Genomic DNA, 25,243 nt, shown 5'->3' with positions numbered 1-25,243 from the left:
ACATAACTCATGTTCCTTTGCATTTCAACCCCCTTTGGATACATTACAATTTGCATCTGTCCATTGTAGCTTTTAGTGAGCTCTGTACACGGACTTCTAAATCTCTTTGCTCCTCCGCAGGTCCTGGGTTCTTACCATTAAGCATCCGTCGGTCTGTAATTGATGACCTCATATTTCACCACTGAATTCTGCTTGCTGCAGTTTTTTTTAAAAATGTGCACTTATTCAGGTCATGCTCCTTTGTAACTTTCTGTTTCCATTGATACTACTTGTGCCTTCTAATGTAAAGTTTGTCATCAAATATATATCTGTGGCTCTTTATTCCTTCCATACTTGTTGCAGAATTGTATTGAACTGGTAGTAAGATGTGTAATTTTACTCAAATAAAAGCAAAAAACGGCAGATGCTGGAAATCGGAAACAAAGAAGCGTCATTCCAGACTCGAAACATTAGTTCTATTTATCTTCATAAAAGCTGCCAGACTTGTTGAGTTTCTCCAGCATTCTCTGTTTAGGTAGTTTTATCAATTTTTTTCAGGGTAAGAGGGGAAAAAATTCATACGATTGCAAAAGCAGCACGAGAAACTTGCTATTATTGAAATGATACCACATCTGAGTATTCATTGCCTACCAGATTATCATTCTCTGTGTGCCATATTTAGCTTTAACACTTTACATTAAAATTATGTTGCAGGCCTTGTTTCACGTTTGGCTGCGGTAAAAGAACGGTAATCTTGAATTACAGTTTTGCTTATGTGATATTTCTCAGACAAACAGCGGTTGTTAATCATTTTTGCCATTGGGGGAAGTCAAAGGGGATACGAAATCACATGACCAACAGCCATTTTGTGAATATATTTGCTAAAGGGAAGGGGCTTTAGACGTCGACAGTTTGAAAAAAAACTTGTGGCAAAACACCATTAAAACATTTAAACGTGTTTATGTGGACCATGTCTTTATATTTTCATACAAACTGCTTACGGTGTGTTTAAAATCCTAAACAGAACATTTCGAAGATTTTTTTTCAAACTAACCATAGCGGAAAAATGATGTCACATCAGCAGATTTTTCAATTGGCTTACTGAAAGCCAAGACACGAGTTCCATTGCGCTTCTTATGTTTTCAGATCGGATTAAACTGAAGTTTTATTTAATTTTAATTCTCCAATTGGCAAGCGGATTTGTCCTTTGTCCGTGCTAATATTTTGACATTCTCAAAAAAATAATTTTTCTCTAGCGAAGATTGCGCATTTTCCACATCGGTGCGATGCTCGGCAGCCAATTGGTCGATTGAGGTGCCAATCGTTTTATGGTCCCGCCTTACCACTGTATTCGATTGGTCGGTACTACCCTCCGATGCTGAAAACCGGTTGGTGGATTAAGCCTCGCACCGCCTGTTACGGTAGACAACTGGACAGAGCCCGCGTCAATCATACACTCCCCCATGATCCTAGTCCTTATTGGACCAAAGGTGCATCAATTGTCGCCCCACCTTTCAGGAATGCGCGAGGCGACTTCATAAACCGCTGCATCCCAGAGCCGCTCTCAGTCGCTTAGGAAACATCTTCAATCAGGAATTGTGCGTGTTCCTAATTGCGAATTTCAAAGCTTTTTTTTCGAAAAATCTAAAGTGTAACATATAAAAATATATATTTTAGTTTATAAGCAAGTTGAACAAGCCATATATTTTGTGTATCAAGAAAATAAATAAAACAAAAGCTAACAATGGTGGATGCCGATGGAACTGGGTGCCCTGTCACAAAGGCAATACCTACCGCCTGCGGTAAAGAAGTGGTTATAAACGGTATTACTGGCCATATAGACGGTGTTATACAGGACGGAAAATGTGTGAAAACTGCTAGGTCCCCTGAGGAGAGGGAGGCGATGCTGACCGGCGATGTGAAGCCGATCCAGACGCGCCTTTACTGGAACCGTTTCGTCATTCTGGTCGTGTTCAGCCTGTACTCCATGGTGAACGCCTTCCAGTGGATCCAGTACAGCATTATCGCCAACATCTTCTGCCATTTTTACCAAGTCTCCTACGAGCAGATCGACTGGCTCTCGGTGGTCTACATGCTCGTCTACGTCCCCCTCATCTTCCCCGCCGCCTGGCTGCTCGACAAGAAGGGCTTGCGGACTGTGGCGCTGCTGGGCTCCGGCCTCAACTGTATCGGAGCCTGGATTAAAATCGCCAGCGTGAGGCAGGACCTGTTCGGAGTGACCATGTTCGCCCAGACGGTCTGCTCCATCGCTCAGATTTTCATCCTTGGCCTGCCCTCTCGAGTAGCATCAGTGTGGTTCGGGCCCAAGGAGGTATCCACAGCGTGTGCCACCGCCGTCCTGGGCAATCAGGTAAGGAGCATCGGGGTGGGGTGGGGTGGGGGCTGGGTCTGAATTTGGGGAGGGGGTGTTTGGGTTTGGGGTGCTCCAGGGGCCGCAGAGGGGCGTGAGCGGCTGGGACGGGCGGGCCGGAGGCGCTCCGTCTCCTTCGTCCTTTCCCGCCGCTGCAGAGGTGTGCCCCGCCCGTTGGCGGGTTCGCCGCCACTTGGCACGTTTCCGCTGCCTTTCCGTTCTCCATCCCGTTCTCCGTCCCTCTACCCACCCCCCCGGGGGGGGGTTACCGAGTGCTCCGGAAAACGCGCTTCCCCAAGGACTGCAGCCGGCTCGGTTATTGTTGCCGTTTCCTCTCCCCGTGACCCGATCGCGGTTGAACACCGACCACCTCGAATCCTCCCGCCCCCCCTTGCCCCACCAAACCGTCAAAAGTACGTAGTTCTGGAGCTCCAGTTAAAACACCGCCCGAACCCCGTGAAGGAAATTGGCGGCCTTGAGTTTTTTTTGTATTCGCATATATTCGAATTTGCCTTTACCTTGGATTCAGTTGCGTTCCCTTTTCGGCCACGGTGCCAGCTCATCCGACAGCTCTAGTTCTAGATAACTTACAAATAAAGCATTTTTTCTGCATTTAAAGAAAAGCATATTTACTCCCCTTCGAGCTGGGGCACGTAGCTCAGTCAAACGCATGCACTTCATCAATGTGGATTTCATCACGTAGTGATTCAAGCAGGAAACCTTCAAAAATGGCAGTTACAGTTAAGGGAACTTGGCAGAAGAAAATGGTGTCCTGTCTTGCAATACACTTTTTATAAGTTTGTAACTGGTGTCTCATTCCATCGTTCGTTCACTTGACTAAGAAATCACTGAAGACATGGGAAATGTTGCGCAAGACAGCCCCTTTTTTCCCCCTTGAAAAGTATCATTATGGTGAACTGCAGCCTAACCTTTTGGCATCAGGCAGTCTGAAATTGGCAGCTCTTGTGGCACAAGTTGTGTACCCTTTCTTTGAGGAAGTGCGGTTCCTGAAACGCTGGTTTTAATTTATTGGAGCCAGTTTGTTCAGTGAAAATTCTTTCCTCTGTTTCAATGGTTGATGATCTGAGTCTGTGTAATAACCCTTGACTTGATCTTTTTGATTTTTCTTTGATTTTTCCAGATCTCATCCTCTTATCTACACTTTGAAATTATGGCATGGTTGGTGGATGTTATTTTTGAGTGGTTGGTGAATACAGTATATTGGCAGAAGCCCTCCCCATGCCATTGGGCAGTGGCAGCTTTGTCATCCTGCAATGCCCTCTTTAGTGTTCTTAGCAAAGGAGACCATTTCAGTTCAGGCCTTTTATTTCCTGACTTCCATCCCCCACCCCCCTTTTTACCCCCAATATTACTTCTGAAAACTGGGGGCTTAATCCATCACTAAGTATTTGGTGTCTGCTATTCGTTTGAGATGCCATTTTTGTTACTATTTGTGTATGCTTTAACATGTCTTCTATTTTCTCTTAAAAATTTTGAACAATAAAAACTTTCTGTGAAAGGACAATTCCAGAACATTTCTGTGCAATTTTGCTGAACATAAATACCTTTTAAAAACAAAACCTCAAGGAAAGGCAACAAGGATTTCCATCATTTTTCCAGCTGATACAGATGTTGATCAGTCCTCTCGGATTTAAGGAGAAAATGGATTCAGACGATTTGAGTTTTCTGATTGCTTCAGACATAACAGACAGGACTAACAAGTATGCCATTCTGTTTTTAATATTACAGTAACAGAAAAAGGTGAGGCAAACTGTATGAAACTTGTGAGCAGACTTTGTGCTGAAGAAACAAAATGTTTAGCCAGCTAGACAAACTGAGTGAGGCACTAGGCATGCATCTTTTTAATGTTCATGAATTAGAACATGCATGAGAATTCTCAAATGCAGTATCATCACAACATACTGAGTATAGACTGAACATTTGGAACTTCTGACTTGCAAACTTCAGACATTGAACAAACATGCCATTATAACATCCATAAACAGAAAGTCTTATGACAGTATATATAGAGTTTCCAGGAACAAAATAGCAGCGTCTTCAAATGATCCCAATTGTAATACGCAAAGGATCCTTTCCTTTCAAAGGTAAAATCAGATCATTGCGCATTAACCAAAATGGATTTGCAGTTTCCTGTCGTTGTAAATCATGGGACTGTCCTGTAAGGAAGACGGAATCCAAGAATTCAGAAGATGTACTAAACAACACAGCTAGAGGGCGATAATCACTCCACCCAGACCCTAATGCAACACAAATGATGAATGTGATGCTGTAATCTATCCAGATCATTGATGATTGAAATGAACATGCTGTTTATAACTGTGCAAGAAATGATAGACACCGGGGTAAGTGCAAGCTTATTCAACCAGCGTGCCTATAACAAACGAGCATTAGAATCTGATGGTGTCCAGCTTCAAAAGAATGATACATCTCAAGTGGAGCCACAGTTTTTGAAACTTGACCTCCTCGCAATACTTTAAAATTAGCTCCCAAACACAGGTAGATGGTCTTTTTTGCAAAGGTTATGAACAACGCAATAATGGAATTCCTTCAGCAACATTTCAAATGCTATTCTTCATACATAATTGGCATACCTGGATATCAGTGCTTCATGCAACCCAAGTGAGGTAAGAAGCTAACTGGAAATAGTTGAATGATTGTGCCAGATTTACACCTGATTTTGCCACAATCACCCAGCCCATTACAGGACTTAACAAGAAAAGGTGTTAGTTCAGTCTGGGAGCTGAAATTTTTTCAGATACTACAGAACCAAATAGTTAGATTACAGTAATAGCATATCTACTGTTGACTGCATGTTATGATAGAGGCAAATCTAATCAGACGAGAAGCTGTTCATTTTCGTCCAAAGATTTCTGTAGGTTACAGCTGATGTGGATTATTCGGTCTTTGCTAATCTTTTGAACAGCATTTATTTAAAAATAGAATATGAAGCAGTGATCAGCACATGGGAGTTCAACACTTTTTTTTTATGTAGCATTCAGGAACTTAACTGAATCCTGATACCCATCACTAGGTTTCAACATGTAGATGTTCAATATGGATGAGGTGCACTGATCAGAAGAGGATCTATTCAGTTGTTTCAGTATGTGCTCTCTGAATTTAATTGTTGTGCACCTCACTGCCTGTGCATTCATCATAGGTCTACTTAGGTATTTGTCCATTCCTGTTTCAGTATTATACATTTCAGTCATTCTTTCCTACTAGGTAATCATTTATGTTTTTGGTATTATAATTACCTTCAGTTAGCTACAATAGATTGTCTCTTCATTTTTGCATGAGTGTTTTGCGCAAGTGAGGTGAGATTGGATTGTCATATATAATGAAGTATCGGAAGTTTCAGAAGTGACCTTTAGGTATTTGCAGAAACTTGAAGACATCCTCCTTCTACATCTATATCAAAATTCAATATCTTCAGCAAAAGCTAATTTTAGTTTGAAATATGCTGTAGTTTGAGAGAGCAGGATCCTGGAATAAGGATTCAATTCTAGAATTGGGTGTGCATTTGTCACTATTCAAACTGCAGTCCAGTTGATTTAACAAATGTTTGTTAGTGTTATTTTTGTTGGGGTTACTGATATCAGTTGAGAATATTTTAAGATTTGATTAATTGAGGTAGTATAATGATAGCATGTACTTAGCACCTCCACCATGTCCAGTTCTGCAAAGGTGAGTGTATCTCCACTTCCACTTTTGTCACATCTCAATCTTGATACGTTAGAAATTAAGCCCCACTGTTTGAGGAGTCTTCATAAAAGATTGTCAACCTGTATCTAAAGCAACAATAAATGGGGAAACTTTGCATACTTTAAAAAGAATGCACAAATTACTGATTATTACAAGTAAATAAACTAACTACAAATAAAATGATCCATTGGCATAAATTCCACTTGTTAAAACTCTAACCCGTTTATAAACCTCTCCCTTATGCATGCATGCGCATACACCCATAGAGATGGAAAAAAATTCTTGGGTTTTGTGGGCATAATCTGGGAAAGCAGTTCATTGTCCTCTAAACAGGACCTGCTGAGATAATTCTTGTGCTGATCAAATTGCTGCGTCATACTGCACTGCTTGCAGGAGATACAGGTGGCTGGTTCACACCTATAAAAAAAGCTCTGACTTAATTGAAAATCAAAGCTAAGAGCAACTGCAGAAGAAATAATAAACTGGCTTTCTTAAAGTGGCATTAACTGCAGAGAGCTCCTGATCTTGTAGCTTCTCTCTGTTTTGCTCAAGGCACCAAACTGTTCAGCTATTTAAAATGAATTGTAGTTAGCAGGCAGAAGATCTTCATGGATAACTGGTTACTAGTCCACAGACTAATCAGTTGTTCATTGCTAATTGAATCTCAGTATTCACAAGCTTTTGCACCAGCTTACCTGCAAGCTACACTTATGACACTGCTGGTTTCAGTAATAGTTGGTTATTGCTTTCAAAACTGCAGTAATTTGTAATCCTTGATTTTTAAAACAGTTCTCATTTCAATCCAAAATAGAAATACAGAAAAATATGAAGACATGATCTTTTCCATGCTCAACTGTTTAACTGGCTTGATGGGACTCACTGAGACTGAGCATGCTGTGATGTTGGTTTTAGTTGGAAAGGGAAAATGGACAGCCTTGAGTAGAGATTTGATTTTGAGAATATTAACATTGTTTTGATTACTGAGCCGGTAATCCAAAGCTCATTCAAATTCAAAGATGGTAGCTTGAGTCGGTGTTAAATTCAGTTTCTTACATAGATCTGCAATAAGTTAGTAGTGTCAACACTGGTAGTGTGAAATTCCTGAATATACTTGAAGGATAACTGTCCTATTCTGCTTTGTGTGGCTCAACCAGTCCTGTGTTAACTCTGTTTTGAGACGACCTAGTGAGACACTCAACTATCCCAATTGCTGTAATAAAATTAAGAGTGTGTGGACCATCTGGCATCAACTCCTAGGCATCTGATTCACGCACCACATAGCATGCCTAGTCAACTCCTAAAAACACTCTTGGTTTGGTGCTTGGCCAGAATTGGGAGAATTATTCATAGACATGCCATGCAAAAATTTGGCAGTTCTCATAGAATAACATATTTTGACTAGTCCCCAGATTTTTATCTTCTTCTCTGGGAATGTCCTTTCCCTCTAGCGGAAGCTGAACAGTGCCGTAGTGAAGAAGGAGTGAACTTGGGTGTTCTCTGCATGATTTCAAAATCTATGAAGCCCCTCAAAATCAGCTCAAATCTGGGCAAGGAAACACAATAAGAACTGTGGATGCTGGAAATCTGAAACAAAAACAAACCACTGGAGATCTGGCCTTTTCTGTAGAGAGAAAAACTGAGTTAGCGTTTCAAGTTCAGTGACCTTTCAGTACTGGATGGGTTCTGAAAAGGGTTACTGGACTCCACATTAACTTTGGCAACATCTGTAGAGAGAAAAGCGAGAGTTGCTGAGTTTCTCCAATGCTTTGTTTTTGTTCAGTGCCACCTCATGTTATTGCCTACAATGCTCTTAGCTAAGTACTACTTCCAAATTGTATTCAAAATTGAGAAGCACTGTGGTATCAAAAGCTGAAAAGGTACTGAGTTTAGGGTTGTTAATGTCCAAGATCAAGAATAGCTTAGCAGCAACACTCTTGACTCGAGCTCTGAATGTCATAGCTGGAGTTGGTTAGTATACTTGATCACCTCCTCACGTTTATACCTATTGCAGATGCATTAGCCAAGAGAGACCACTGCAGTGTCCTTTTGGAAACTATGCTGCATCTGCAGAATGAGACGTCTTTTGTGTTGTTTTGTCCCACTGCTGTAAAGTGGGGGAAAGTACAGAATGCAGCTGCTTGAAGCTGGACATCCCTGAGATTGAGGACAATCGGCAGAAAAACTCTTTCACAATTTATAATTGCAGCCAAATATATCTCCTAGTCTTCCATCGCCGTCAAGTCAGGAGGCCAAATGTGGTTTGTGAGGATCTGAGAAGATCGTGACATGAGTGGAACCAGGCACACTGCATATTTTATTATTGAAGTGCGTTTCTGAAGTACAAGATTGCATACTAAAGAGTGACCCCTAGTCTAGGTTCTGCTTAAAGAGAAGCAATCCTCTGTGAACTTTTGAACTGCTTCCAGTGCTTTTACATCAGTACCCCAGATGTGGTCTAGCCACTGCCTTGTATAACTTGAGGTACAACCTCCTACTTTTGGATTCAATTCTCACAATTTGAACATTCTATTTTCGTTCCTAATGACTTGCTGTACCTGCATAATACATTTCTGCAAATCTTGTGCTACAAATCCAGATCCCTCTATTTTGGAGCTCTGCAATCTCTTGCGGTTGAGATAATATGTTACTTTTTTATTCTTCCTGTCAAAATGAACACTTTCAGATTTTCCTGTGTTATAACTCAAAGTTACCAGATCTCTACTTTGTTGTCATCTTTTCCCCAACATATTTTCTGACCTATCTTTGTCGTCCAGCAAATTTAGCTGACATGTGGCATGGTGGCTGAGTGGTTAGCACTGCTGCCTCACAGTGCCAGCAACCCGGGTTCAATTTCCACCTCAGCAACTGTCTGTGTGGAGCTTGCACATTCTCCCCATGTCTGCATGGGTTTCGTCCGTGTGCTCCGGTTTCCCCTCTCAGTCCAAAGATGTGCAGGTTAGGTGAATTGGCCATGCTAAATTGCCCGTAGGGGAATGGGTCAGGGTGGGTTGCTCTTCGGAGGGTCGATGAGGACTTGTTGGATCTAATCATACCTTTTGGTTCCGTCATCCGACTTGTATAAAATTCTGAAGACTGTGACCCTGATCATTGAAACACATCACTTATAATGTTTTGTCAACCAGAAAATGACCAATGTATGCCTATGCTCATCCTTCTTGGACAGCAAATTATCTGTTCATACCACTACATTACTCTGTACACTATAAACATGTTTTCTGCAAACATGTTTTCTGCAAGTACCTTAGTGTATCTCTTCAAATATCTCCTGGAAATCCTAAGCCAGTTCATTTACTCAACGTCATTCAGGTCAGATATCCTTTTAACTGCACATCCATAAACTCAAATTATCTAAGTTTATTAGTGCACCCTCATATCAATTTGTATGGGGAATCTGCAATCTAAACACATTCAAATCACATCAAGTGGCTCTGGCCTGTTGTTGCTGGCAGTTGTGCTTCAATTAGAATGTATATGTGTATATCTATAGATTATTATACCTGTGTATGTATAAATTAATAGTTTCTCATTATAAATGGCCTGTACTTCATTCTAGAGGTTTTTTAAACCCATTTACAATCGTGCAAACTGGTCAATGCACTTTTCTAAAAGAAAAAGTCCAACTTTGTTTACTCTGTTTTGGGATTGACATGCAAGGGATCAAAACACAGTTATTAGAATTTGTAACACTGGGAAACAATGAATGTAGCCAATTAAAATATATTTTTGTTTATAAAATGAGGCTTCAATTAAACCTTAAAGAACAAATAATCAAGTTAAATTCACTCAATGGACATTGCCTCCCCAAATGTTCCAGAAGTTTTTTTTTCCCCCAGCAAAGTAAAATAATAACTCCCTTTCCTCGTACCCGAACTGAGGAGAATAAAAGAAAGATCAACTTGCTCGGGTGAAGATAAAATGAACATAGATGTGAAAAGAGGCTGATAGTACATATTAGAAAATAAATTGCAACCTAGGAGCAATGTGCCGATATCGCTGCCAGATGTGCATTTCCCCTTCTCCCAAAAATGAATAATGAGCCTATGGGCTTTGTTGATCTGTAGTTGAGAGAGGTGATCTCACTGTTAATGACAGACAAAAATGTGACATGCATATCCTCTAATCATTGGAATTTTGGCAATCTAGATCTTTCCTTCCTTAGGATATTGGAAGATTACTTTTAATGTTAATATGGTCCAGTACCCAGCCACTGTCACAATCTACTCAGCTGTGGGAACTTTGTGCCCAGGCTCAAATGCCTTTGTAGACTTGCCCACTGCTGCTCTAATCACTGACTCTTTCAGTTGAGTGTTTTAGCAGCAGAAATCTCAATAGACTTTTGCTTCCAGAAGTTTTCCTAATCTAATTTTTCCCTGCTTTTTAGGGCATTTGAAGGTATATGGCCTCTATTTTGAATTCTTCTCTCTATATAAAGTACTTCAACAAAGGGACTTCATAATTTTCTGTCCTCCTTCTTGAGGGCAGTTAGAGGTTGCCATTAAATACTAACCTCTGAGAAACATTATATCCCACAAAGCACATATGCAGCTAGGTGCTTGTAGGCTAGTTCTGAAGTTGTTTAACAGTAACTGAGTTAATCCACAAGTACCAATTGTCCTCTGGTATCCTACTGAAGCAGCTACCATTCAGTAGGCCTTTAAGGTAATTGGCAATGGGTAGCTCAACTGAGAACAATTTGATAAAGGGATCAGTGCTGATATCCTTGCAGTTTTCATCAGTTGTTCAGGAATATGGTTACTGTACTTTGATCTGGAGAACCACAATATCTTTGTCTTGGGCACATATGGTAATGAAAGGAGATTAAGTGCCTCAATCAGTGCTCAATTATTTTATACATTTGCGCATTATCTTCCAATTTTTATTTCCAAATTTGTCTGTACCACAGTTTCCTTTTGTGTCTTGCTCATGTGGTAGCCTTTTGAAATATTTCACTGTGGAGTAGTGGCACTTGTAGTGTTATCCATTATTTCAATTTTTAATTGTAATAGTAATGCAAAAGGTTGCTAATAATTTAAGCTACTTGGAGAACGTGGGAGATTCACTTTTGGTTGGGGTAAAGACCACTAAGGAAATGACCGAATATGGAATAATACTGAATATTAGCTCTGGCCTCACTGATTAGACATGTTTTGAAAGGATGCTTGGGGGCAGGTGGAATACCAATAAATCAAAGGCCACAGGTTTAGCAAAGCTATACTTCAAATAGACCTTGGGCTGTGTTATTGTTTATGTGCATTTATAATTGGTGTCCTGTCAGTCATTGATTTTGTTTTCACGTGAAGCTTAGTAATTCAAAGCCAGGCTATGATAAATCTCCTGATGCTGCAATATCTCCCACCATCCCAATGGAATGTATTTGTTGGAGTGCAAGGTACATTCTATAGATGGAAATATATTCCGCCTTGAGAGCTTACAGCTTAATGGTCTTAACATAAAATTCACCAGCTTCAAAATCTCCCCACCCCTAACCTCATACCATGTCCAGCCTTCCCTCTCTTCCCCACCTCCTTGACTGGACCTAACCTGTCCATCTTCCTCATCTATCCGCTCCACCCTTCCCACTGACCAATCACAATAATCCCCTACCTGCATCCACCAATTACTGCCCCACACCCTCCCTCTATTTATTTCTCAGCGCCCCACCCCACATCCTGATAAAAAGTACCAACCCGAAACGTCTATGTTCCTGCTCCAATGCTGCCTGACCTGCTGTGCGTTTCCAGCTCCACATTTTATCAACAAGGAAAAATAAGTGTTGTGCAGGTAGCTCCTTCGTGACCAAACTCCTCATCTTTTAAAGCTCTATAATTAATTTGCATCTAGACTATAGGTTATCTAGGTTCAAGTGCAGAGGGAGCTCCATAGCAATGTATGCACCTTAATCTTAATCTGCCAAACTCCAATTCAGAACATTCTCATTTCCTCAATCTTTGAGAGGCAAGCATTTCCAGTTAGGAAGTGAAGATTTATAGGGTAGGTGAGAATGTATGTTTTGAACCCACAATTGGATCAAATGTCATCTCATTAAATGGTGGTGCAGGCTGCAGGGACTGACTGGCATATTCCTGCTCCCAAGTCTTATGTTTGTACATAAAACAAAAGAGTTTTGAGCTTTGAAATACTACCCAGGCTGTTGAATGATTATCCCTACTTAATATAAATTGCAATTATTTCAATACAACAAATGTCATGTTTTCATATTTGAATTGTTTCTTTATTTCACAGTTGGGTGTGGCTTTTGGATTTCTTTTACCTCCAATTTTGGTGCCTAATACTAAAGACGATCTTAACCTAATGGCAAGAAATATAAGTATATTGTTCTATGGAACAGCAGCAGTAGCCACGGTGCTCTTCTTCTTGGTTGTAGCAGGTAAGTTTATTTTGTTTTAAAAAATGTGAATTCTGATTGTATTCATGGCTGGTATGTGAAAGCATGCATCCACAGGATTTTGCATACAAATAAGATGGACCAGAGGGTAGAAACACTAATTTTTTCACACTTGAAAACAAACATTAGAGTCAGCACCTAACTGCATTAGTTAATAGACTTTGCTTGGCATAACACTCTAAAATCATGCAATTCCTTAACAAACCTTAATTCAGCAAACTTGACTTGGCAGCATACAAGTTAACCATGGCAATTGGTCAGTTTGGACAGCATTTGGTAAATTTTCAAAGCTGCTGTGGTTGCAATATCAGACCTGCAGAACATAACACTTTGTTTCTGCAGTGATACGAAATGTTTTACGGTCATTTTGGCTGCATCAAATTAATGAATTCATCAGTGAATTTAAGCTCTATCATACATCTTTGTGGAAACCTTGTCTAAATGGGTAAGTTAGTGCATAGCATAGCTAATTTAGTTTAGGTTGACTAGGACAGGATGTTGTAGAATAGATTGTTTAATGTAGGACATGAATTCCAAGAAATTATCCAAGTCCCAGCTGTCATGTAATAGGGGATAATTAAGGAACAAATGTCCACTTTCCAAAGCACAAGGAATTTAAAATGAAAAATTGTTGCCCAGTCAAAATTGATCTGAACTGGGCTTTATGTACCATGGCGCGCTCGCATTGTGTTTGTGCTCTTGACTCTGTACTCTCGTTTGGGAACCATGTAAATCCTAGTTCAACTGATTACCAAGTAGCTAATAAATGCATCCACTTTCCTAATTCATGCCTTTTGTTGGCTTTCTATCGTGTACATTAAACATGGATTAAAAGATTCTTTAGCTATTGAATATAGTCATCCAAGATGAAAAGAGGCCATTTGGTCCATCATGCCTATGTCAGATCTGAAGAAACTGTGCGAGTAATTTTACTTAAGTACACTTTGCTGATAGGTCTGTGTTTCACTTGTTAGTAGTCATTCAATCCCCTTTAGCCTGAATAAAAATACTTGAGAAAACATGGATATTAATCATTTTAATCAGGATTTTAATTTGAACTGGTATCATTGTTAACTTTGTGATCCTGGAATGTTAAATTGGGTTTGGGTCCTATGTTGGGCAAGTTTATTCTCTGCCCAGTAGTAGGAAAATAGCTGTACCTGATTTTGTAATGAGAAATCCAAACAATTAGTTAGAAAAAAAAATTGGAAAGGCTCCATAGTATGCAGAAAGTAACTTAGAGAAACAGGTGTCCATACCCTAGCCTGCATACATGGTATGTTTAACTTTTCCAATGAGGCTAAATTATTTAGTAAACCTTAACTTTTAAGTCATTTCTGGTTTAGGTTATCTAGGTCTGGTCTCTACTCGAACGTCTCTTTCCCCCTTCTCCCCATGCAACGGATGGAATCTGAAGATTGGAGTAGATGTTGAAAATGTCTTGCGTTGATGGAAGTTTTTAAAGAAAATACATATCAGTGCTGTGGTGCAAGAAGCTAGAAGTTTGACATTCTAGAATTAAGATGGGGTTTTATTACCCCTAGTGACTGCCAATTTTTTAATTTAAACTTTCTTCCTGATTTTTGTCACAGTATTTACTTTTTCTCTCCATCTTCCCTTATATCTTGGATTCTTGTAATGCTGTAAACTGAAGTTGTACACAATTCTTGGTTTAGCTTTTGGTTTGGAAGGCTGAAGTTTGCCCTTCTATGCTTACACTTGATATTTTTTCTTCTAAATAGTATTCAAGGAAAAGCCTCCACTTCCTCCAAGTCAGTCACAGGCTGTGCTTTTGGACACTCCTGATGAGTATTCTTATAAACAATCAATTATAAACTTGTTCAAGAATGTTCCATTTGTGCTACTACTGCTAAGTTATGGTGAGTAATTCAATAATTCCAATTTGAATTTTAGTTTTGAGATACTTTGTATTTAATTTATTTCTTTTCACTCTCGTTCTTTGTTTAGTACTTGAGCTTTAATTTGTTGAATGTTCTTCATAACTGTTGGACTGAGTGTTCAAAATTTTCTCTAGGTTTGCAGGTCTGGGTCTGGTGATCATATATTGACAAGAGCTTTCTATGCAAATTAAAAATTCATTGGCATAAAAACTACTGAAGTACTATGGCGCAACCATGAGCTTCTATCAAAATATTCCTGATTAACAGATTAATTTTTCTTTGACGACTTAATTCATCAGCAGTTGATTAGTTTGGACAAATATATTCCATCTCATACATAGAACAGACTTTAATTCTCAATGATTTTACCTTCATTCAACTGTTCTTGGATTTGTTTGAAATCTTTGAATCAGGGTGAACCTATTTCCCTTTAAATCAGTCCTCCACTCTGGTTTCCTGTAAATGGTTACTCTAGAGTAGAATGTCTGAGGGTGTTCTCAGTCCTCTGAAATTGTGATATCTTTTACAACATAACATTGGAAGGCTCATGCCAGTGAATCGCTTTACAGGGTCACCTCAATGGCAAGCAGAAGTTGAAGCTTAGGGTGTTTAGATTAGGTTTTGCACTGACATTGCCTTATTCACTTCAAAGACAGTTCATGGAACTTGTTGTTGGAATGGGTTAGTTAATGGCATACTGTGGAAAATTTGAAGTTATTCATAGTTTAGGACTTGTACTCTACAGTTTTGACTCTTTAATTCAACATTTATTGACTATCACTCTGCATTAGGTGGACATGATGAGCATAGGATTAATCCAAGACTTGTAGGTTTCAGCTCCAGCTTGAGAATATAAACAGGCAAGGCGGGTCTACAGTCGAATAAAGCTTGGAATAATATTGTGTGTTTTAAGAGATGTATTACTGTAGCTGAGCTAATACATTTATTTTATCTCTTTTAGGTATTCTGACAGGCTCCTATTATTCTGTAGGAACGCTATTAAATCAGATGATCATTACTTACTATGAGGTAAGTTGGTAATCTTCAAACTAAGTGAAATTTCATATGAAGTTTCAATCTCCAATCACCCTAACAAAAGTTTTTCTTGTGAAATATGAGCTGTTTTCACGAGTAAAATGCATGATTACTTGACCAAATTCAATGTCTGCTTTCCTTACCGTAATATTACTTTTATCTTTATAACAGATGGTATTTGTGGGGGGTTTGAAATGATTTTAATTTAATTAGATTAGTATTTAATACTTTTTATTCTAAAAATGCATCTGTATAAAGTTATCAAGGTGATCACCAACTGAATAACATGTAAACTCAGTTGTTTCCAAACATGCATAGCTTTTTGATTTTTTTTGCCCTTGCTGACAGTGGAATCCATTGATAAAATTTTGCAAGTAGTTACTTAACTGTAACATAGTTGCCTTCTGATCTTGCATTGTTTCTGTTAATTGACTCTTTAGTAAAACAAATCAATGCTGATTTACTTCGGGTCCCCATTGATTCCTTGTGATTTGCAGTTCCACATTAATATTATTTTGCATCCGTTCACTTTATTTTAACACATGCTAATTTATATTTGTCTTGCGTATAGTATCATTTTGCTCCCATCTATATTGCATGTTTTCACAGGTGTAAGAATACTTTATGAAGGAAAGTGAAAATTGACTGATTTCATATTGGATTATTTCGGATTTTATGCCTGATAATTGCTAGCAGAGCACCGTGGGATGTTTGTTAGCATCCTGTTAGATAGGAGGAAAACATTTTGTATGTCAATTTGAATTTTGTTTTTGTTGCAAGGGTGAAGAATTAAATGCTGGCAGAATTGGACTAACTTTAGTGGTATCAGGGATGGTAGGTTCCATCATCTCTGGTTTCTGGGTGGACCGTACAAAGACATACAAGTGAGTATAACCATTTTCGGCACTTAACTGCAGTCTGTGTAAGTGTGCGAAGAATCCAAATTTGTCCTGACTTGTTGATTTTATGACTCTTACTGGTACACTTTCCATTTGCTTGCTGTAGGACAACTCAAACATTGAATATGATGATTCTAGAAATCAGACTAAATCTAATAACACCATAACCTATTCACGTAAATTTTTGATTTTTAAGTCACGCTTTTCAGGCTTGACTTGACTGACTTGTACCAATCTAGACGTAGTTTGCTTGAACATAGTGAAGGAAAAGGTGTTGTACCATTAGGTCTACGGAGAGCTCTATTCTGTAAATAGTGATGGTTAGTGCCAGCACCTAAAGTCCTTGCTAAGCCAACTATGTTGAGGCATGCTACCCAAATGTTTTCGATCTGTATCTGAAGCCTTGAATTATTAGGTTTCCTGCTGTGATTTCAATAATTATAATACATAAACATTTCATGAAAATAACATGCTGTTTAATTTCTCTTTGTGGTAATATATGTATATATTTTAGAATGTAAATCTATTTCTCTGTAATGTGTTTCTTTCTTCTTTTTCTCTTTCTCTTCTCTACACTCTTCACTATTTTAGTAGTAATAGATGAAAAAGTTTACCATCCAAACTTTATGGTTAGAAATCTATAGAGTCATAGTTCTCCAAGACATCATCTGGGTGATTTAGATATCTGCATAACAACATTCAATGTCAATTTTCTGCAGAATAGGCAACTGAACAGCTTGCTGTTTTGAACTGAATTTCAAGAACCAATTTCTCAGTTATCCAATTGTTCTACAGCATAATACCTGATATTCCGAAGGGATTGCTTAACTAGAATATATAACACAAAATGACAATAGTAAACAAAGACTCAACTGACATCCAAATGTAAAAGGTTCTAGGAATGCAAGAAAATAGCATGATATGTTTAGAATTTCACTGTTAAATCCTTGATGATGTGCTTGACTAATGACCTTTATATCTCTTGTTCAAAAGCTTAATATTGTCTTGTAGCAATCTGAATATTTGTGGCCAACTCCAAAATCCTTGTCTGCTATAATCTACAAAATAAGTAATTAGCAATTAATTGCAGTTCTAATTATTAATAGGTTATCTGAAAGTCCCTTTTCTAAAATATAAATATATTTAGCTAGCTTTGTTTATCAAGAAGTGTGGTAAGGTTCAGTTAAAACTGCGAATTAGTACACCTGCGAATTTGGCAAATTGCTTCAGTTGCTACGTTGATACATGCTTGTACTGTAACATCTATCTATGAAACTGCTTTCTGCAGACTAGTTCACATGAATGTTCACAGTTTTTGATGAGATCCAGGTCTATAGCATGTGTCATTCATTCTGTAGAGTCTGGTCTTTTATTGTTAGATTATGGATGATTTATCTTGTCACCTTTGGCCATATTCTTTGAAGCCAAACAAAAATCTATGCATTAATCTAGAAACAGAATACTGTGCAAACTGGAAGTTTTAAACACACCAGAAATGCTGTTGATGGGAAATTGACTGCAGATGTTAAATCTCTTTCTCCTTCCTCTGCTGATCTATCTGATGAATTGTCCAGCATTTTCCTATTTCAAAACTGTTCTCATCTTTGACTTAAATTTCAATTGTCCCAGCATCCATAGGCTCTTTTGTGAACGTTACATGCTTTTACTACTCACTGTTGTTTGGGAAAGGTTCTCACCTTTAAAGGCTTTGCTAAATTTTAAGATGATCTATTGTTTTGGATTTCTCCCACCAGTGGAAAATGAGTTTATATAATTTCAAACACCACTGGCAAACCCCGCTCCCCCCCCCCAAAAAAAAACTACATAAACTCAAGGGAATATAAACATAATGGTACACGTCTTTATAATTTAAATTGTGGTGTCCTTTGGATGAATCTGCACTATAATCTCCAAGCACAATGTATATTTCCTAGTAAATAAAATCTGAAAGAACTGCAAATCAGAAATAAAAATAGAAGTTGTTGGAAAAGCTCAGCAGGTCTGGCAGCATCTGTGCAGAGAAATCAAAGTTAACATTATGGGTACAGTGACCCTGCATCAGAGCTCCAGTTCTGAGCTTTTCCAGCAACTTCTGTTTTTGTTTCTGTGCATTTCCTGGTGCCTAGTGCGTAAACTTAAATCTGGTATTGTAGATGCATTCTAAGGTGCTGTATAACTGAAGCATCACATCCACACTTTATTTCAAAGCTTAACAATTCATGAACCTTATTGATTGCTCTTATCTGTATTTACTTTTCAATAGGCCTTGCTGCATTGTAACAGCTATAATTATATTTGACCCGTCTGGTTTGGCAAATCCTCTATGCTAGTAACAGGCAACAAGTAATTAGTTGCACTTTATAATTTGTGAAAGGAAGAATGTTGGCTAGGAATCTGGATATTTCTCTCAAATTGGTGTGTAGTTGTATACATCTTTACTCCACTGGAGAGCTCTAGGGGTAAAATGTGGACCTTAAACCAGAACTTGAACAAGTTATTGCACACTTGATCACTTTAACGAAAATGAGTTAAACTTGTTTTAGTAGCCCAAACTCGGTGTTTTTATTACATCTCTAGACTTTAAATTTATTTTTCAAAATGGGGAACTTTGTAACCCTTTTTGCCTGTGCTTTGTGACAGTGGGCAGCAGTGTCTGTTCTATTGTCTGCTAACATCAGTCACTGAAGACTATTACTCACTGACGTCAATTAGTGGGCAATAGTGAAAACGTTCTGATATGAAACAACTCTTCAGCCAGTTGTGTTTAGCATTTCAGTGGAAGGTATGGAATTTTTAAAAACACTTATTGTATCAACCCTAATAGAAATCTGTCTGCTTATATGTACCTAATTTGGCATGAACCAGTGGCCCAGAATTTGCTGGGAAAATCAGTGAATTTTAAGGTGCATGCCATTATTAGTTTGAAATTGTCCTGTACTTGTGCTGAGAATCGCAGCTTGCTATAAATGTCTTCATAGAGTTTCAGGAAAGTCCTGCATTTCCACTTTAATCACCAACTAAGCTCACCACAAAGTTGGGGATGGTACTTTAAAGATGTTAGGATATTTATAACTTCTAGATTAATGATCCTGCTTTGCCACTAGATCTCTGACCCAGAAAAGGAACAATTGAAATAATGGAAACTGATTCCTGTAGGCAGTTTTTATTCACAATTTTTTTTTAGAAAACCCTCACTTTCCCCTTTCTTTCTTTCTTTCTTTTTTCTTTCTTTCTCTCTCTCTCGCTCTCTCTCATTTTTGTTCCCCCCTCTTTATTTCTCTTGCTGTGCCTAATCTACCCTACTTCCTTATGTCATTCTTGTTTCTTTTTCTGTCCTTAAATCATATTGGTTAAGTAGATAAACTGTTGGTCCCATCATTTACCAGGATTCCAGCTAAGCTGTTATCAGCTTGAACTTAAGCAATTTGCAACACAATTTTTTGAGTTGGAGGCAAGGGAGATGTATTAACTAACAGGGCACGCTCCAGCAAATTCTGAGCCAGTGTCTTATTTCAAAATCCACTAGAAGAATTCTTCTAGAAATTTGTTTTTAGCAACCCTGTATCTTCATTCGTTAAATATATGCATGTCTTTCCTAGTAGTCCAGAACTAATGTATTAATATAAATGTTGAATGGGAGTTCTACCTTTTGTAATTCTTTTCCTTGGTTTCTCACTTGCAGACAGACTACCCTTGCTGTCTACATCATCTCATTTATTGGAATGCTCGTTTTCACCTTCACATTAAATCTTGGTTACATCCAAATAGTCTTTGTCACAGCAGGAGCCTTGGGGTAAGAGACCATTTTATATTTCAACTAAATAGATAAAGGAATCCATTAATGTGTTTTGTCTGTATTTTTATGCTATTGCATTGAAAGTGTTATTAATGTTATTTATTGGAGTGATTTTTAAAAATCTATTTATAATTCAGATTAAGTTAATTCTTAAATGGTGTTAGTTTTGCAGCAGGATTAGTTTAAATTTTTAAAATGCAGTATTCAATGAGATGAAAATTTGTGAACCGTTTTTGCTAATTTTTTTTTCCTTGCCATCATTCCTCTCTGGTTAATTGCTTCTTGCTAAGGCATAGTTTCAACCTGATAATCAGTATCAAGGTTTGCACATCAGGGTATTCTTCAGTGGGTATCACATTTCAGTCTTGCCTGTTCTGATATGTTACCTACACACTGGATAGCAATTAGAATTGGGAACTCAGCCTTATTTTTTGCCCCCTTCCACACCACAGTAGTAAGTTCCATCCTATTGTCTATACCTCTATTAGCTAACACTGACTGAAGATTAAAACACAGGAACTTATTGATCTGTTTAAACTAGTCACTGAGCAGACTTGCAGAGTCACCAGGGGAGTCTGATGTCTCTGTCTTGATATTAATTGATTACTGAATGGTATTTGTATTGTGAATAAGTATTATAATTAGATTACTTTTGCCATGTCATTCCTTTTAAATGTTGTGAGTTCAAGTTGATAATTTTTGAGGTCCAAATATATTTTGAGAATGGAATGATATACCTTTGAACTGTTAATTCAGAGTCTCAGCAAGTGCAGTCTTAACACTGTCAGCTGCTCTTCTTTCTCTGCATGCTCCTTACTCACTGTTATATCGTGACTAAAAGCCTTTAAAACACTTAATTGGGATATTAGAATAAAATCTTGGAATCATGATTAGAACTTTTTATAATCCTTCTTAATCAGTGTATATTTTAATAAACAAAGTTTGCTATAGGTCTGTACTAAAAATTAATTACCATTCCTATTGAGACCCTCAACAGCTTAAATTTACAGTGTACCTGACAGTCACATGGCGTCCCAATGCTTCTTATCAAATAATGTTTTGCTTTTTGTGTGAAACATGTACTTTTTTATAATAATGCATTCAAGCTGAAAATAGAAACATTTTAGGAATATTCTTAACTGCTTGTCAGTGATTTTAGTTTCAAATATACAAGTTAATCACTCCAAGCAATAAAATGCAATAAATAAGCTTGTCCATTGAACCCTCCATTGAGATGTAATGGAATCTTTTATCAAATTTATTTGTGACAATGTATCCGCTTTTTATTGTTCTTCAATACTTGTTAGGGACATAATGTTTTTTAAAATGTTTGTAGGTGGCCCAGTGGTGTACTAACATGTTGCGCCACAGAGTAATGGACATGGGTTCACCGCGCGATTCCTTGTATGGTGAGTTCTTGATCTCAACCAGTTAGTCTAGGGGAGATGCTTCCCCAGAGCAAGGGAGGGAAGCCAATTGCACACCTCCAAAGAGCTGGTTCAAGAGCACTATTAACAAAAGCTTAGGAAGAGGTGGTCACCCACCTTTAGTTAGGAAAACCTATGCCATACAGGTTGAAAGATAATTCTCAAAGCTGAGTGGAATAATTCCTATCCTAGCTTTGAACTGTTGAGAAGGTTAGACCTTCTCATTCAGAGGTGAGCACACTGAATATACAGCATTGTGTCCACAGCGCACATATATTGAAAGCTGCGTGCACTGGAGCAGTTGAACTCTTCCAGACAGCTGTAAGGGTATTTGCTCATGCTCCAGGACACTGTAATAAACTAATTTGTTTAAAGTGGTTGATGTTTTATTAACATGTTTAAAAATTTGTTCTTTTCCACTTCAGATGTAAAATACAAGTTATTGTTGCAGACAGTGTTTTTGCCAGTCTCTGTTCACTTATGAAATGAATACATTGCTCATTTAATTATCTCTATTCCCTCTGCTGTGGCTAGCCAGGGTTATTTTATTTATCTTTTTTGATTGCTAAGTAACTAAACTTACTAACTTTACTGACTATTCAGTGAAATGTAGATTGAATAGATTTGTTTTGCACTCACTTTAGTGTGATCTTTGTTTAATGTGACATGTCTAAAATACCATATGATGTTCAATTAGTTAATTGCACTGTTGAATTATGAACTGACTATCAGTTTTCCAACCTTTTCCTTCATGTGGTGCCCAATTTATAGTGGTGAACAACAGCTGAATAAGCACACAGTTTGGTCGTCTCGGTGACTATAAACCCGCAAGTGAAAAAGATGATTCACTGGAAGCTCTCACTTCAGTACGTGCCCAAAAATCGAAGGGGGTCAGATCACTTTTTTTTTAAAGCCACTTTGTTTATTAGTTCAACTGTCCTGAACCACCTTGTGACCCCTGTGTTACAGTTCTGACAGAATCTGTAGTGCATAGCATGATTCATGTGTGCAATAACTAGCACATTTACAGTTTAAGAAAATAATCAGTACTTTTCCTAGTAGACGTTGGGGACTCTTGTAAGGTATACAGTAAAATTCTTGGCATTGAGAACTTCAGATTGTGCTTAATATGCCATTGCTGTACCCACAAGAAGTTGGAATTGTATATGCATAGATTCAGTAGTATCAACACCATAGTAAATCAAATAGTATAGGTTTTAGAATTTAAAAGTTTCATTTCGTCAGAGTCGAATCTGTTACTCTTTTTTAATTTAGCATGCCCCTCCCCAAGTAACTAAATTGGCTTTGTAGCAGTGTGGTTTGCTGCAGATACTATGTGCTTTTTTAACACTCTGCAGAGCAGCGTTGATGTTTCTATAGTTTGTAATTTTAAGAGATGTATACCTATGTAGCTAACTTATGTTGCATCTTTATTCATCCAGATATTAATCCTAATGACATTAATGTTTAAAACAGGTGTAGGATAGCCAGGGTAAATTGATCTGATCCAAATTTCAAACATGAGAAAATAACTCCTCCACTGATGCCATTAACTAAGGATATAACTGAGGAAATGTTGATTGACAATTGATACATTAATAAGGTTGAAAGGCACACATCTACACCCATGTCATTTCCAGTGCCATTCTTCAATCCTCATCCTTAAGTCCTCATCCTTACCTAGCTAGGTTTGTGATTAAATTCAAGTTAAGCGCCTTTGTTTATAGCTTTGTCCTAAATATAAAGGTGTTTTGACTGTACCATTTCAGTTACTAATGCCTACCCATCATTGACTTAATTTGGAAACAATTTCAGAAACTTTGGAAACATTTGTTGGGGGCTGGGAGGGAGAATGATTAGTGCATCTGATTACTTAATGCATTTTTACTCATTAACTACCAATTAAATTTGGCTGCATGTTGTACTTCAGTTCTGTGGATGTTTAAGTATAATGTTCGAAGATCAGTTTTCAATTTTAAAATTTGCTGAAGGGAAAAAATGAGATTTCTTGTCATTTGATAGTATTGAACTTGGGTATATCTGAGCAAATGCACATTTGTAGAAGTGTTTCATCCAATACTTAGTTGAGTTGCATGATAAATCTTCAGTCATATTTTTTGACAATATCTGAAATTACTTTTTATATTTCTTAAATAATGCATGAAAAAAGTTCAGTACAAACAATCTAGAAGAATATTCACAATTTAATGCAGACAACAAAAGTTTAACTATAGTAAATATTTACCACATAAACACAAAGCAAGACATGTAGTTTGAATTTGCAATAAAAGTAATTTGTTTCTAGTTTGATGAATGCAAACGTTCCCATTTTAAAGAATAGTTTTCTAAATGCATTTGTTTAAAGTCTTTAGTCCATACGTTATTGTGAGCTTGAGTTTCTAGATGAATGTAGATAACAATTACACTTACAGTTCTAACAGCTAAAGTGATCTGGCAATCTATGTATAGTACAGATGCAACACTTGGGGGTTTTGAATAACCTGGGAAAGTAACTTAGTATTTCAATGTCAGATCTAGCATTTTAATTCTTAAAATTTATTTCATTGTTAAAAACTTGCACTTGCTAAGTATTGAAGTCAAAATAAATATTTTCACTGCGATTAGATTATTGTAAGTATCTGAATCTTGTTAAAATGTTTGGTAATATTTATGTACTTGAATAAAATAATTTGTATTTACTCAACATTTCACAGCTGAAATTAGAACTGGACTGTTTGAAAGTTCAGTCACCAAAGGATTCAAAAATGCTGTTTACACTTGGTTGTTTGCTGTGTTTTCTATGCAAAGTGACTAAATACGTTTTTATATTTTCAGTTTTTTCATGACTGGTTATCTTCCATTGGGATTTGAGTTTGGTGTTGAAATAACTTACCCAGAGCCTGAGGGGACATCATCTGGACTTCTCAATGCATCTGCACAGGTAAGTTATGATTTGTAGGTGGAGGATTGTTAAATTATTAATATTTGTCAAGCTAGATAGATATGTTTTGTCATTTGATAAAGAAGCTGATGAATGATATAATCGTCCATGCTCTCTCGTCATTCGTTTATTTAAATACTGGGTGTTGTGATCTGACTAATACTTACATTTCTTTCATCAAGTAAAGTATATTTGACCTAAATTTTAAATGTGAAAATTTAAGTATATTTTTCTCTGTCTTAATCATAAAATCAGAAGATATAAGAGCATAATTAGGTTATTTGGCTCAGAGTCTGCTTCATCATTCAATCATGGCAGATATGTTTCTCAACCCTGTTCTCCTGCCGCCTTCCATAAATTTTGATCCCTTAGTTAAGAAGTATCCATCTATCTCTGTCTTAAATGCACTCAATGACTTAACCTCTACTGCCATCTGCGGGAATGAGTTTCACAGATTAACTACCCGTGGGCTGAAAGAATTTTTCTCATCTCAGTTCTAAAGGATTGTCTCTTCACTCTGACGTTGTACCTTCTGGTTCTAGTCTCTCCTGCATCTTCTCCACGTCCGCTGTATCCAGGCCTGTTCAATGCCAGCACGTCCTTCCTTAGATGTGGGACCCAAAACTGCTTAAATATTCCAAATGTGGTCTGACCGGAGCCTTCTACAGTCTCAGCAATACATTCTGCTTTTGTATTCTAGTGCTCTTGAAATGAATGTTTAACATTGCATTTGCCTTCCTAACT

General features: G+C 37.7%; 1 protein-coding gene across 2 annotated transcripts in view; it reads left to right on the top strand.

Annotated features, from left to right (window-relative positions):
* Nucleotides 1-916: 916 nt before the first annotated feature.
* Nucleotides 917-25,243, top strand: part of flvcr1 (FLVCR heme transporter 1) — a 62,389-nt gene continuing 38,062 nt past the window's right edge. The window contains exons 1-8 of one of the 2 annotated variants that reach the window (XM_043695856.1): nt 917-2,350; nt 12,338-12,482; nt 14,243-14,380; nt 15,363-15,430; nt 16,217-16,320; nt 20,018-20,128; nt 22,330-22,424; nt 24,394-24,484. In XM_043695856.1, coding sequence (XP_043551791.1) covers nt 1,724-2,350; nt 12,338-12,482; nt 14,243-14,380; nt 15,363-15,430; nt 16,217-16,320; nt 20,018-20,128; nt 22,330-22,375 — 1,239 coding nt within the window. In that variant the 5' untranslated portion in view covers nt 917-1,723 and the 3' untranslated portion in view covers nt 22,376-22,424; nt 24,394-24,484. Of the gene's footprint in view, nt 2,351-12,337; nt 12,483-14,242; nt 14,381-15,362; nt 15,431-16,216; nt 16,321-20,017; nt 20,129-22,329; nt 22,425-24,393; nt 24,500-25,243 lie in introns of those variants that run through there. The other variant, XM_043695857.1, reaches the window with a different exon arrangement.

Source organism: Chiloscyllium plagiosum, chromosome 9 (assembly GCF_004010195.1).
Source record: "Chiloscyllium plagiosum isolate BGI_BamShark_2017 chromosome 9, ASM401019v2, whole genome shotgun sequence".
In the NCBI taxonomy this organism is placed as follows: Eukaryota; Metazoa; Chordata; class Chondrichthyes; order Orectolobiformes; family Hemiscylliidae; genus Chiloscyllium; species Chiloscyllium plagiosum.
Note: the sequence above shows the minus strand (reverse complement) of the source record. Positions and strands in the feature narration are given on the sequence as shown.